The following is a 12,792-nucleotide window of genomic DNA, read 5'->3' on the forward strand; positions in this document are numbered from 1 at the left end:
TTAGTTGTTAACTTAGATAATATGTTTGGTTAAATCAATTGGCATAATTAATGTATCTTATGGTATATGCATATTGTTATATGATTTGAATATTTGCATAAGTTGTATGTGAATTAGTTAATATTTTCATTTGAGATTAATTGTATGCAATTGATTTGGATTTTGTATTATATTGATTTGAATCATGGAAATACAACTAAGCTCTATCGCTCAGTGTACAATTTTGTTTTTCATGTGTAGATTAGGTTCATGTCGAGGTCCCGAGCATCAACTTCACCATCCAGACAAAGACCCTAGACTCAACAATGTTTGTATAGTTTCTTTTGTTGGTTATACGACTTGTACCTAGGTTGAGTTGGAATTTGTTGAGATCGAAATACACCAAGAGGAAGGTGAATTGGTGTATTAAAATGTTGTCAGGAAAGGGCAAAAATAAAATGACTCAAGTATTTATAGTGGTTCGACCTCAATTACCTACATCCACTACCTTAGCTTTCCTCAACTAAGGATTTCCCTCCCTATCTTTTCAAAGGTAAGATAGAATCACTTCCCCTTAAGGTTTTCTACCCAAAACCTTAAGTAACCCTCACAAATGAGAGAAAAATAATGATGAATAAGATGATACCGCTAAAAGGTAGATAATCAACAATTAAGCACTCTCACAAAAAGTTACAACACTTGAAAGAATGATGGAAAACTTAACCCACAAGTGTGTACAAGAAATATTTAGTAAAAGATTGAGAAAGATTGGAAAATTGAGTTCTTAGAAGTTATGCACTTGTTTCCTGTCTTTGTTCACTTCAATGGGGAGCCTTGACCTTATATTTAAGTCCTCTAACAACCTTGTGGATGTTTGTAGCCATTAGAAACAAAATGGAGTCGTTGTAGCTATAAAAACCAGCATTAAATGCAATCTGCAGCTTGCTTGTATTGATAGAAGGAAACTTGTATCGGTAGAAGTCTTTCCAAAATATGACCGTTGGGCTCATTCTATCAGTACAAGTCCTCTTGTATCGGTATAACTCTGAGGGTTTCACTTAGTATCGGTAGAATCTATCAAAGTATCAGTAGAAGTGCAGGGGATGTTGAACTTTGGCTACTGACTTGAATTGTTTTGGTAGAAGTCCTCAAGGTATCGGTAGCACTTTGGTTGTATCGGTAATCGGACCAGGGTATCGATAGAAGTCCCAGGCCAAAACTACCTAACTTACTCGAGTGCGTTCTACCGATAGAAGTTCGGGTTGTATCGGTAGAACACAGAGTTGTATCGATAGAACTCTCAATTCTACGGATAGAATTCTGTAGCTTTTTTCAGGTCTTTTCATCTTGAGTTTTACCAATACTTGTCCATCTAAGTATTGGTAGAAGTCCTTCAGACTTCAAAAACTTGTTAAAAAATTAAGTTAATTCAAGGCTTTTTTAAAAGTTTATTTTGTCCAACACTTTGAAATTTTTTTAAGGACATATAAATAAATTTTGCAAATTTAAGTAGGGATTTTAATGTACTTTTGATATATCAAAATACTTGACAAATTAGAGCTAATGTAATTAGTATTTTGATTTGATTATATGCTAAATACATGAAACTATGAATGTCACAACTTATAGTTAGGCATGTTTTGTGGTTTGATAATAACTTAATTGGTTTTGTGTTCATGTACATATGTATATAAGTTGCAACTAGTTAAATGAAGGACTTGGATAAATTGACTTATATATTGAATGAAATTATTGAAATGGATGATAGCATGTATGTATAATTGGTACTTTAGACATATGGAACTCATTAAGAATATAGATTTGGTTGAAATTATATCTACAAGTAAATTTGAAAGGTTTTAAGTTGTTTGCAAACAAGTACAAAACTTATCTATTTGAAAACAATATGTCACGTCTTAAATTACAAGAGTTGTCATTGATATTCTCAGCTAGGTGTGACCAATACTTATAAAATTACCTTTCATAAAAAAATGAGTTTGAATTTGAGAGTCGATTACATACAAAGAAAGTTATAGTATCTTGTAACACTCGAAAATTGATACCTTATTAAACATATATTGTTTTAGATTTTGAAATTATAAATTCAAATTTGATATTTAATCATGAGGATATAAATTTTAAAGTGTGCACGAGTGAATTCAATTTAAAAATAAAAATACGAAATTTATTTTATTATTTTTAAAATTGATTCAAGTTTGAGAATTGCATGTTAACCTTTCGTATCCAATAATTTTAGGAACCACCTCATCAAACTTCGTAATACTAAATGTTGCGTAATTATCTGGGAGTATAAACATATGTATAAACATGAGATCCAATATATGGATTCCAAGGCACATATACATTTATTTATACACACACATATATGTATATTCTCCAACTAAGTTCATACATTGAATTGACATTTTAGAGACTCTCACACACTTAACCTACCTATTTGACCATGACATAATAATATATAAAAATTTGATGAGAATAAAGGGAAATCTTTTATCAATAATCTGCCAACTTCCTGATGCTTATAATTTTCCCTTACTATAATATATTTTAAAATTTATTTTACTTATAATTAATTATTTTTATTTTAATATTATATATATTCTATTTGTTATTAGTAATTAGTTTTAAGTCAAACTTTTTATTATTTATTATATGTTATTTTTAAATATATTTTTTATTCTAAATACGTAATTTTCATACGAATAATTAAATTTAAAAAATTAATATTATAGAAACAATAATTTGGAACAAATCAAACTCCTCGAAAGTACAAAAGCCTTTATTATTGGACTTAATATACTCGAGTTTGTCGGGTTGGGTAGACTATTGAGATCATGATTAAACCTATTCATTGGCTGGGTCACTTGACCTGACTTGAAGGTCCATCTAACAAGTGAGAGGATTTTGGTAAAAATAGAGACTTGAAAAATGAGTTTGGGCAAAAAAAAGACTGTTTAGAAAATGGGTAGGGCCTCGGGTAAGGTTTTTTGCCCGAGCTCGGCCCGAATTTACAAAAAAAAATATTAGTTTTATTGCTATTTTAGAGGCATTTGCTAGTTAAGTTACACCTATCTTAGTTTTATTTAAGTATACATATTTTTTAATTTATTTTCAATTTGTTAGGAAATTTATTTTAATATTTTTAATATTTTTAATGTAATATGTTTTAAATATATATATAAATTAATATGGGTAGGCTGGACCAGGCCTAGATTTTAATATTTTTATCCGAGTTAAACCCGAGCCTAAACCTAAAAAATAGACCTAAAATTTTGGATGAACCTGACCCATAAATACTTCTAACCATAACTAATGCTAAATTTATTCTATTAATAAAATCATAAAAATATAATATTATTAGTAAATCATTTTCATGAAATTAACCCTAAAAACATTAAATTTCCCCATAAACCATTTCCTTTTTTTTTTTTATCTATGTCTGTGTCTTAAATTGAGTAAAACATTCAAGTCACATGTCAACCACAAGTGTTTGGAGTTTTTCACCATGCATGTAACCACGTGGTAAATAGCATTTAGGCCACGTCTATTTATGTTTTGTTGTATCTTTTTTCTCCATGGCCTGCCACATGGGGCTCATTTTCTGCCTGCCCAAAGCTCTTCCAGCTTTTATACAGGTTAAAATATTTCATAAATTTATATACTATTAAAAATTTTAAAATTTAATCACTATTTAAAAATAATAATTTATTTACTTTTAATAAAAGCATTTAATAATGGTAATAGTTGAATAAAAATATAATAATTAAATTCTAGATTTTCGAAGAATACGAACATATTGTAGCCTTTTATATAATGAACGAACCAATCGGCAATCGGATCCTAACTGGGTCGGAACTTGAATTAGCACACTTTCAAAAGGACGGCCACTTTCTGACTGAATTTCTTTTCTATTTAATACCTCAATAAAATTCTATTTGACTTAAATTTTTCTAAAATTGAATTTAATATGATCCCTTTAATGATTCCTATTCCAACAAATAATAAATTTCTTATGCAATCATTTTATTTATATATTTAAGTAAAAGCATTAGGAAAGTATCACATTTCGGTTCAAAAATAATAAATTAATTCTTCTATATTCTGTTAAATTTTTTGTTAAATAATAACACGGAAAATATTGAAAATAATTTTTTATAGGTAAACTATAAAAATAGTCATTTAACTATGTCTTTCGATTTAGTCACTAAATTTTTGAAATTAACTATTTTAGTCACTTTGAGATGATGTGAATTTTTTATTGATCTAGTAATAAATTTAGCCCTCTAATATTTACACATTTTATCAATTTGATCCTAAATATAACAATTCAACAATTTTATCACTCAATGTTCACAAAATTTGTCATTTGAGTTCTAATTCTAAAAAATTAATAAATTTGACCTCAATATTTATAAAATTTGTCAATTTAGTCCTAATTCTAAAACTTTAAAAATAAATTATTTTTAGCCCTTTGCAACCCAAGTTTAGTCCAGTGTGAAGCTTAAATTATAGTTCAAGAAATTTTTGCAAGTGACTTGAAAGAGGGTACTCCTTTTCTTATTTTAATATCTCATATGAGTTAGCCATAGGGATGGAAAAAAGAACCTAAATTCAATGGGATCCAAGCTTATCTGACTCAATAGAGTCTGAGTTTCTTTTTCTTGAAGTTGAGGGGTCGAGAGCAGGTTGGGGTGGTTAATTTTTAAAAATAATCGGGTCGGGTTTAGAATGAAACCTCCCCACCCTCCCTCAAGATATTTATGAAATTACCCTCTATACATATTTAATATTAATTAAATTAAAAAATCCCTAAAATTTATCAGTACTAGTCTCAATCTATCGCCTCTATACTAGTCTCCCCTATCACCCTCGTAAGGTTATTTCCCCCATTTTCTATCTTCTTAATTTAATAACTTATTAAAAGAACATTTATTCCTTCTTTTCTTTTTGTGCTGTAATCACAATATGTGTGTAAATATACATTAGCACATAATTCAAAGATAAATCATTAAGCAAATCTAATAAGAAATGGTGCCAAAACCTTTCATTTAAAAAAAATATATTAATCACAATTTTACAATAAATAAATAAATAAACTCGGGTCTGTTCGAATTAGATTGAAGTCGGGTATACTATTAAGTTTCAGGTTCGGGTTTGGAGCGGGTTAAATTTTTTAAAAGTCAGGGTTGGTCGAGGTGGGACATGGTGGTAGAGCATCGGGTTGGGGTTAGGGCGGGTAAAAAATCACCCACCCATTGCCACCACTAGTTCACCGATGGGTTATAATGGGCTAAAACTGAATTTTAAAAAAATGAATTTTTAAAAATTTCAAAGTTAGGACTAAATTGAAAGATTTTGTAAATGTTGAGGGCTAAATTTATTGAATTTTTATAATTAGAACTAAAATGAAAAATTTTGTAAACATTGAGGGCTAAATTTGTTGAATTTCCTATATTTAGGATCAAATTGATAAGATGTGTGAACATTAGAGGATAATTTTGTAACTAGACCGATAAAAAAATCTATATCAGCTTAAAGTGTCTAAAATATTTAATTTTAAAAATTTAATGACTAAAAAAATAGTTTGGTGATATTTTTATAATTTACCCATGAAAGAATAATTTTCTACATTTTCACATAATTATGTAACAAAAAATTTAACAAAAGAACTAATTTACATGTTTCAAATATATAAAGGTTAAATTATATTTGTAATAGAGAAACTAAAATGTAATCCACAGGTTTTTTTTGATACTTTTACCTATTTTGGAAAAAATAAATGAAGTATATGAAGTTACAACTACAACTAAAAATTCCTTAAAAGGAAAAAAAAAGAACTACAAGTAAAAATTAGTATTACAGCATATTTTTCACAACCTCTAAATTGGAAAGATGTTTATAACATCTTAAATGACACTAGATATTTATGATGCCTTTCTTATAGTGAGGTCTATTAAGTACTTTAAAAAAAATTCTATAGAATCAATTGAATTAAATCCATAATTATACAAGTCAATGAATTTGTACTTAATATTGATGAACTGACAAAAAATTCAATGTGAAATCAAAACCTCAATTAATTGCATTGAGGACAAAGCATAAGGTAAAAATGAACTGAAATATGTGATGTACTATCATGGACGAAGAAGAGTAAGCCATGGTTGGCTTGACTTGGTCTAAACCCAACCCAAGGGTCACGCCACATTTCAAACTATCAAGAACAAGTGGTCCTAAAGTTCTTAAACCCAGAAATACAATAATTTAGTATACTACTAGTTGTTCAAAATTTCTAAAAAGATCAATTTGATGTTTTTCGTATGGGATTTAGAATTTAGAATTTAGAATTTAGAATCTAATAATATAAAATATAACATATGGCTTTTTTTTTTTTTTTAAATTATTACAAACAGTTTTCTTCTCAAAACTGGACACCACAACCAAGCATGTCATGGTTTCTAAAAGCCGGCAAACAATGCAAATAGTTCTTAAGACAAGGTCTCCTCTTACAAGGGTCCCACTTTCACCAGCTTCCTTTTGCCCTTCTTAGTTCTCACCTGGTCTTTATACATGAACCACGAAGGAATAGGAAGATTAAAAATGGAGGTTTTTTCCTTTCTATTTCCCCTTTCAATGAAGAAGGTGGCTAAGCTGCTTACTTAAAAGCATCTTAAAGGTTTGACCTTTAAACCCCACGACTTGGTGCCCTTCAGCCAACCCTAGATCCCTTTTTATTCTTCATTCGCATTTTTCTTTAGCTACAAACATTCATATTGATCCTGGGTGTCAAAAAGAATTAATTTGTCTCTTTGTTGGGTTTCTTTTCAAAATGCTGAAAATGGGGTTGAAGAAGTTAAAAATTTGCTCTTTATGGTCAGTTTCAATCTGGGGCTTTGTAGTTTTGAGTTTATTGGTAAACATGGTACAATGTCAAAATTTCAATGATTATGAAGTGAACAACCCAGATGTTCTTCCACTTGTTACAACCCTTGTTAATAGCAGGCTTTCTAATCTTACCACTGTTCTTAGTAAGGATATCAGTAAACAAGCCAGTTTCTGCATAAAGGACCCGTGAGTTTTCCTCCTCTTTTTTCCCCAATTGTTATGCATGTTGATCGTCTGGTTCTTGAATTGAATTGTAGAACTCTTAATTGCATTGACCTGTTCTTGATTATGAATATATGAACTAATTGGTGGTTCTCAATGCTTAAGACTTATATATGTATATACTTGTGTATGCAATGGAATTGGTTCTTGTTTTGAGATTGAAGCTGTCTTTATATTTCAGGGAAGCTGAATGGAATAAAGCATTTAATTTTTCATCAAATTTGGAGTTTTTGGCTTCATGTATTGAAAAAACTCAAGGTACAATATCTATAATTACAAAAAATTAAAGTGCTCTCTTTCTTTAGTGGCTATAGGAAATTAGGACTCGGAGTTTAGGTGTTTGATATGCTGGACATGATACTCGGAGTAGCATAGTTCGACAGTGTTCTTCAAGTACTATTTTGCTAAAACATGCTGCCTTGACATAAGTTATTGCTTTAAGTGGAGATTTCTTGCATAAAACCAAAAATGTACTTAGAACTTAGATTAGTTGAATTGCTTTAAGAATCATGTTTTCTCACATTTTATTATGGTACTGTTGTGTTTATCGGTTGAACAGGAAGTTTTATGCAGCGTGTGTGCACAGCTGCGGAGGCTATATTCTACTTCGATACCATTTTCAAAGGTTCAAATGGCAATACTTTGAAGCCTAACAGGAACTGTAATTTAACCTCATGGGTTTCCGGTTGTGAGCCTGGATGGGCTTGTAGAACACCTTCAAATGAGCCGGACCTTGAAAATTCTCAGGTTATTCCTTCTAGGACTAATTCTTGTCAACCATGTTGTGAGGGATTTTTCTGCCCTCGTGGTCTTACGTGCATGATTCGTAAGTATCTGAGAATCTTTTGTTAGCTTATATTGTTTGTGCTTAGTTAGTGTCTCATAATATGTTTTCTGCATATGCTTCATTGGATGCTGTCTTCCTAAAGCTTGTCCGTTGGGTTCCCATTGTCCGGTTGCAAAACTGAATGATCAAACTGGCATATGTGAGCCGTAAGTTCATATTATTTTCTAAACATTTCGTAACAAGTTGAATGCCCTACGGCTATAACAAGGTTCGTATTAAGAAGATTTATGAATATGGTATTTCAGATATTCTTACCAGCTGCCTCCCGGAAAGCAAAACCATACTTGCGGAGGGGCCAATGTATGGGCTGATGTTCATAGCAGTGGTGAGGTGTTCTGTTCTGCAGGGTCATATTGTCCAACAACAGTCCAGAAAGAGCTTTGCAGTAAAGGGTATTGCTACATTTTTTAGTTTCATTCTTCCAACATTTTTCATATGTTTTTCACATTATTTCTATGTATAGCTTAAACTCCTGCTTTAGTTTTCATCTTTCTTGATGCTATCAAATTTTTGTGTGCCTTTTCAGACATTACTGCAGGAAGGGTTCAACGTCTGAGAAACGTAAGCCTTTGCTTAGAATATTAATTATACGTCCTAGTTCAAAATATTTCTCGAGTTGTCTGGATTGTTTATTTTACTCTCATTGATCATGCAGGCTGCTTCAAGTTGACTTCTTGCAATGCAAGCACATCAACTCAAGATCTGCATGCCTATGGAATTATGCTTATAGTAAGTTGTTTGTTTTATTCCGGTAGCCATCAGGATGACTGATCACTGGTTTTTATTTTTGTAATCTTACCATTTTCTAGTTGTTTTGCGTTTTATTTTTTCTCATTTGAATCAGACATACTCACCGAAGTAAGCTTATAGCTCCTTAGGCAACTGTCAACAATAATAATCCCCTTTTCTCATGTAGGTTGCTACTGTTACTTTACTCCTTATTATCTACAACTGTTCAGACCAAGTTCTTACCACGAGGGAAAGAAGACTAGCCAAAGCCCGAGAAGCAGCGGCAAGAAGTGCAAGGGAGACAGCTAAAGCACGGAAGAGGTGGATAGCTGCTAAGAATGCTGCTAAGAAGCATGCAAGTGAACTGCAAAGTCATATTTCGCAGAAATTTTCTTTTAAAAAATCCACAAAAGATCCTGAGGAACTCAAAATATTGGATCGAACAAGGTTTGAAGCAGATGAAGACTCATATGCTCCTGCGTATACGAGTGCTTCAAGTGAGTCTCTATCGTCATCTGCAGCATCCAAGGGGCAGATGCATGAAATTGAAGATGACATTGAGAAGCATGACAGATTTGATGTCAGCAGCCATGATAGAAAATCTAAAGGTCATACTACAAAGGGAAAGCAGCCTCATACTAATAGCCAGATTTTTAAGTATGCATATGCTGAACTTGAGAAAGAGAAAGCAAAGCAAGAAGAAAATAAGGATCTTACATTCTCGGGAGTGGTTTCTATGGCAACTAATCCTGAAATCAGGAAAAGGCCTCTGATTGAGGTCTCTTTCAAAGACCTTACACTCACTTTGAAAGGAAAAGACAAGCATCTTTTGAGGTGTGTTACTGGAAAAATTAAGCCCGGTCGCATCACTGCTGTCATGGGCCCTTCCGGTGCTGGGAAAACAACATTTATTTCTGCTCTAGCTGGAAAGGCAATGGGTTGCAAGATGACTGGTTTGATTCTTATAAATGGAAAAAATGAGTCAATCCGCTCATATAGGAAAATAATTGGTTACGTGCCACAAGATGACATCGTGCATGGGAACTTGACAGTGGAAGAGAATCTATGGTTCAATGCAAAGTGTAGGTATGCTAGATTCAAACCCTTTTATTTCCTGATACTTGTGTTTGATGTTCTTTTGTGCATGCTTCAATTATATGTCATGATCTTATGGTTTTCTATATTTTTCTACTATGATTTCTTTTATATTGACTACTGCCATTTTCCTATGTGATAAACTTCTCTATACCGAAGACTGCCTGCTCATTTATCAAAACCGGATAAAGTTCTTGTTGTTGAAAGAGTTATAGAGGCTTTGGGGCTTCAGATGGTGCGTGATTCCTTGGTAGGAACCGTAGAGAAGCGAGGTATCTCAGGAGGCCAGAGGAAGCGAGTAAATGTCGGACTGGAAATGGTCATGGAACCTTCACTTTTGATCTTGGATGAACCTACATCTGGTTTGGACAGCGCATCCTCTTTGCAACTTCTTCGAGCACTTCGACATGAAGCTCTTGAAGGTGTAAACATCTGCATGGTGCTTCATCAACCGAGGTAACGATTATTTTATCCAAAGTCCACATTGCCAATCTGGTATTCATGAAACATATTAATTGCTGAGAAGTCTGGTGCAGCTATTCCTTGTTCCAAATGTTTGATGATCTAGTCCTTTTGGCGAAAGGGGGATTCACAGTCTACCATGGTTCAGCAAAGAAAGCGGAACAATACTTTGCAGGCCTTGGGATCCATGTCCCAGATCGTGTTAATCCTCCAGACCACTTTATTGACATTTTAGAGGGTATAGTAAAACCAAGTCAAAGCTCGGGCGTGAACTATAAAGAGCTTCCGGTTAGGTGGATGCTTCACAATGGCTACCCGGTGCCCCCTGAACTGCAGCAAACTGCTGCTCGGATTTCTATGCCCTCAGCAAGTCCAGATCTTTCAGATGGGATAAGTCCTCATGCTGGAATAGATGAAAGATCTTTTGCTGGAGAGTTATGGCAAGATGTCAGGACAACTGTCGAGATACATCGGGATACCATACGCCACAATTTCTTGAAGTTTAAGGACTTATCGAGCCGGAGAACTCCGGGTGTGCTCTGGCAATACAGATACTTTCTCGGAAGGTAAGCACTATCTACATAATGATTACTTGGATTTGCCTGAGGGGGTAAATGTCTATGATCTTTTGAGTTAACTATCCTTGGTGAAAACAGTACAATTTGTTCGTGGTCTCCTTTTTACTTGACAAATAATCAGCTTCTTAAATCTGTAAAATCTCAGGCTTGGCAAGCAGCGAATGAGGGAAGCCAAAGTACAAGCAACCGATTATCTGATCTTACTGCTTGCTGGGGCTTGCTTAGGAACAATAGGTAAAACAGGCGAAGAAAACTTTGGAGCCATTGGTTATACGTATACCATAATCGCAGTCTGTAAGTTGGCCAACTGTTACTGATGCTACAAGGATTTCTTTGAACTAAATTGCTCTTTCGATTTGTTCCCATGAAAATTGCAAATGAAACATAAATTGTCTTATCGCCATATCAAATTACTTACCATAAAGGTTCTTGATGTTTTCAGCTCTTCTATGCAAAATAGCTGCTTTGAGATCATTTTCACTCGATAAACTACAATATTTGAGAGAAAGAGCATCTGGCATGAGCAGCTTGGCTTACTTTTTGGCCAAAGACACAATCGACCATTTCAATACTGTGATCAAGCCCCTGGTGTATCTCTCTATGTTCTTTTTCTTCACGAATCCAAGATCTTCATTCGCAGAAAATTACGTTGTCCTGCTGTGCCTAGTGTACTGTGTGACCGGTATAGGCTATGCATTTGCCATCTTCTTTCATCCTGGTTCTGCGCAACTGGTAAGTAAAAATTAGACCATATCGAGTGAGAAAAAAGGTCTCTTTACTGATTTAAATTTTCATATATCCTTTCATTCATCCTCAATGTGCTTCTTGTAGTGGTCGGTTCTTGTTCCAGTTGTTTTGACTCTCGTTGCCACTCGGACTCAAGATAATGAAGTTTTGAAAAATATATCTAATTTGTGTTATCCTAAGTGGGCTTTGGAAGCTTTCGTGATAGCAAATACCGAAAAGTAAGTTGTATTCACCCTTTTATCTATTTCAAGAGATCACGAATATATATATTTATGCATTGCTCCTTAGTTTTGAATAAGTTGTGCTTTAGGAACAACTTATTCGTACGAATAAGTTCCGAATAAGTTGATGCTTAACGAGAACTTACTCGTACAAATAAGTTTCCATGATAGATGCATGAATTTACAGAAAGAGGCTTGCTACGTTTCAGGTACTACGGAGTGTGGTTAATTACTCGATGTGGAGCCCTATCGAAAAGCGATTATAATCTACACGAATGGACTCTTTGTATAGGCATCCTTATTCTCACCGGCATAATCAGCCGTTTAATTGCGTTTTTTGGTATGATTACATTCCGAAAGAAGTGAAAATAGGCATCCAACCTAACGTGTATTCTATTTCCTGTCAAAAAGTGGTCTTCGGACCTAAAGGCTCGTGGCACCATCGAACCTTCAGCAACACGAAAATCATGGGAGCGATGATCACAATCAATTGGTAAATGGTGCCATGTCTTTTCTTGTACGTCTGGAATCAATCTGTTAAATTTGATTACTTAGGTATACTACCCTATCTCCCATTTCATCTGTACATTAGGGAGAGAATGTTTCTTTGGTTAGGATTTTTTACTTGATAATCCATTTCCAGGCATATAATAACTGTAAAGATACAGCTCCTTTATTTAGTCCGTACACATCTTCTCTTTCTCTCCTGAGTTACTCGAAAAGAGTTATGATTTCATCCATAGATGATAAAATGTCATATCTTTGACGATTTAATTCATACATGATTGATAAATTTTATGGAGTGATTTAGACTAAAATTTTTTTATTCTTTTAATAATATTGTTTTTAAAGTCTGAATTTGTGTTCTGTTATCGAGAGTACAACGTGTTTACTTTCGCACCCAACATTTGTTTTAAACTAGTAAATTAAATACTATTTAGTTTGGTTTAACTTGAAAATATTATTTATTTAGTAAAAAATAATTATATTATAAAAATATTAAGGATTG

At 33.1% G+C, this 12,792-nt stretch overlaps 1 protein-coding gene across 1 annotated transcript; it reads left to right on the forward strand.

The window, feature by feature from the left end:
• Positions 1 to 6,387: 6,387 nt before the first annotated feature.
• LOC105777321 (ABC transporter G family member 24) lies at positions 6,388 to 12,485 on the forward strand. The gene is made up of 14 exons (XM_012600530.2): positions 6,388 to 7,068; positions 7,286 to 7,362; positions 7,664 to 7,930; positions 8,034 to 8,097; positions 8,197 to 8,343; positions 8,478 to 8,512; positions 8,607 to 8,680; positions 8,868 to 9,766; positions 9,935 to 10,231; positions 10,312 to 10,803; positions 10,961 to 11,109; positions 11,258 to 11,547; positions 11,647 to 11,780; positions 11,993 to 12,485. The coding sequence occupies exons 1-14, from the start codon at positions 6,827 to 6,829 to the stop codon at positions 12,147 to 12,149; spliced, it is 3,324 nt and encodes a 1,107-aa protein (XP_012455984.1). The 5' UTR covers positions 6,388 to 6,826; the 3' UTR covers positions 12,150 to 12,485.
• Positions 12,486 to 12,792: the final 307 nt, after the last annotated feature.

Source organism: Gossypium raimondii, chromosome 10, assembly GCF_025698545.1.
Source record: "Gossypium raimondii isolate GPD5lz chromosome 10, ASM2569854v1, whole genome shotgun sequence".
NCBI classification, from domain to species: Eukaryota; Viridiplantae; Streptophyta; class Magnoliopsida; order Malvales; family Malvaceae; genus Gossypium; species Gossypium raimondii.

Coding starts and splice junctions, on each gene's coding strand:
- LOC105777321 (XM_012600530.2), top strand. CDS start 6,827: ATGCTGAAAATGGGGTTGAAGAAGTTAAAAATTTGCTCTTTATGGTCA. Junction 7,931..8,033: donor TGGTCTTACGTGCATGATTC/GTAAGTATCTGA, acceptor GTCTTCCTAAAG/CTTGTCCGTTGGGTTCCCAT. Junction 10,804..10,960: donor TACAGATACTTTCTCGGAAG/GTAAGCACTATC, acceptor GTAAAATCTCAG/GCTTGGCAAGCAGCGAATGA.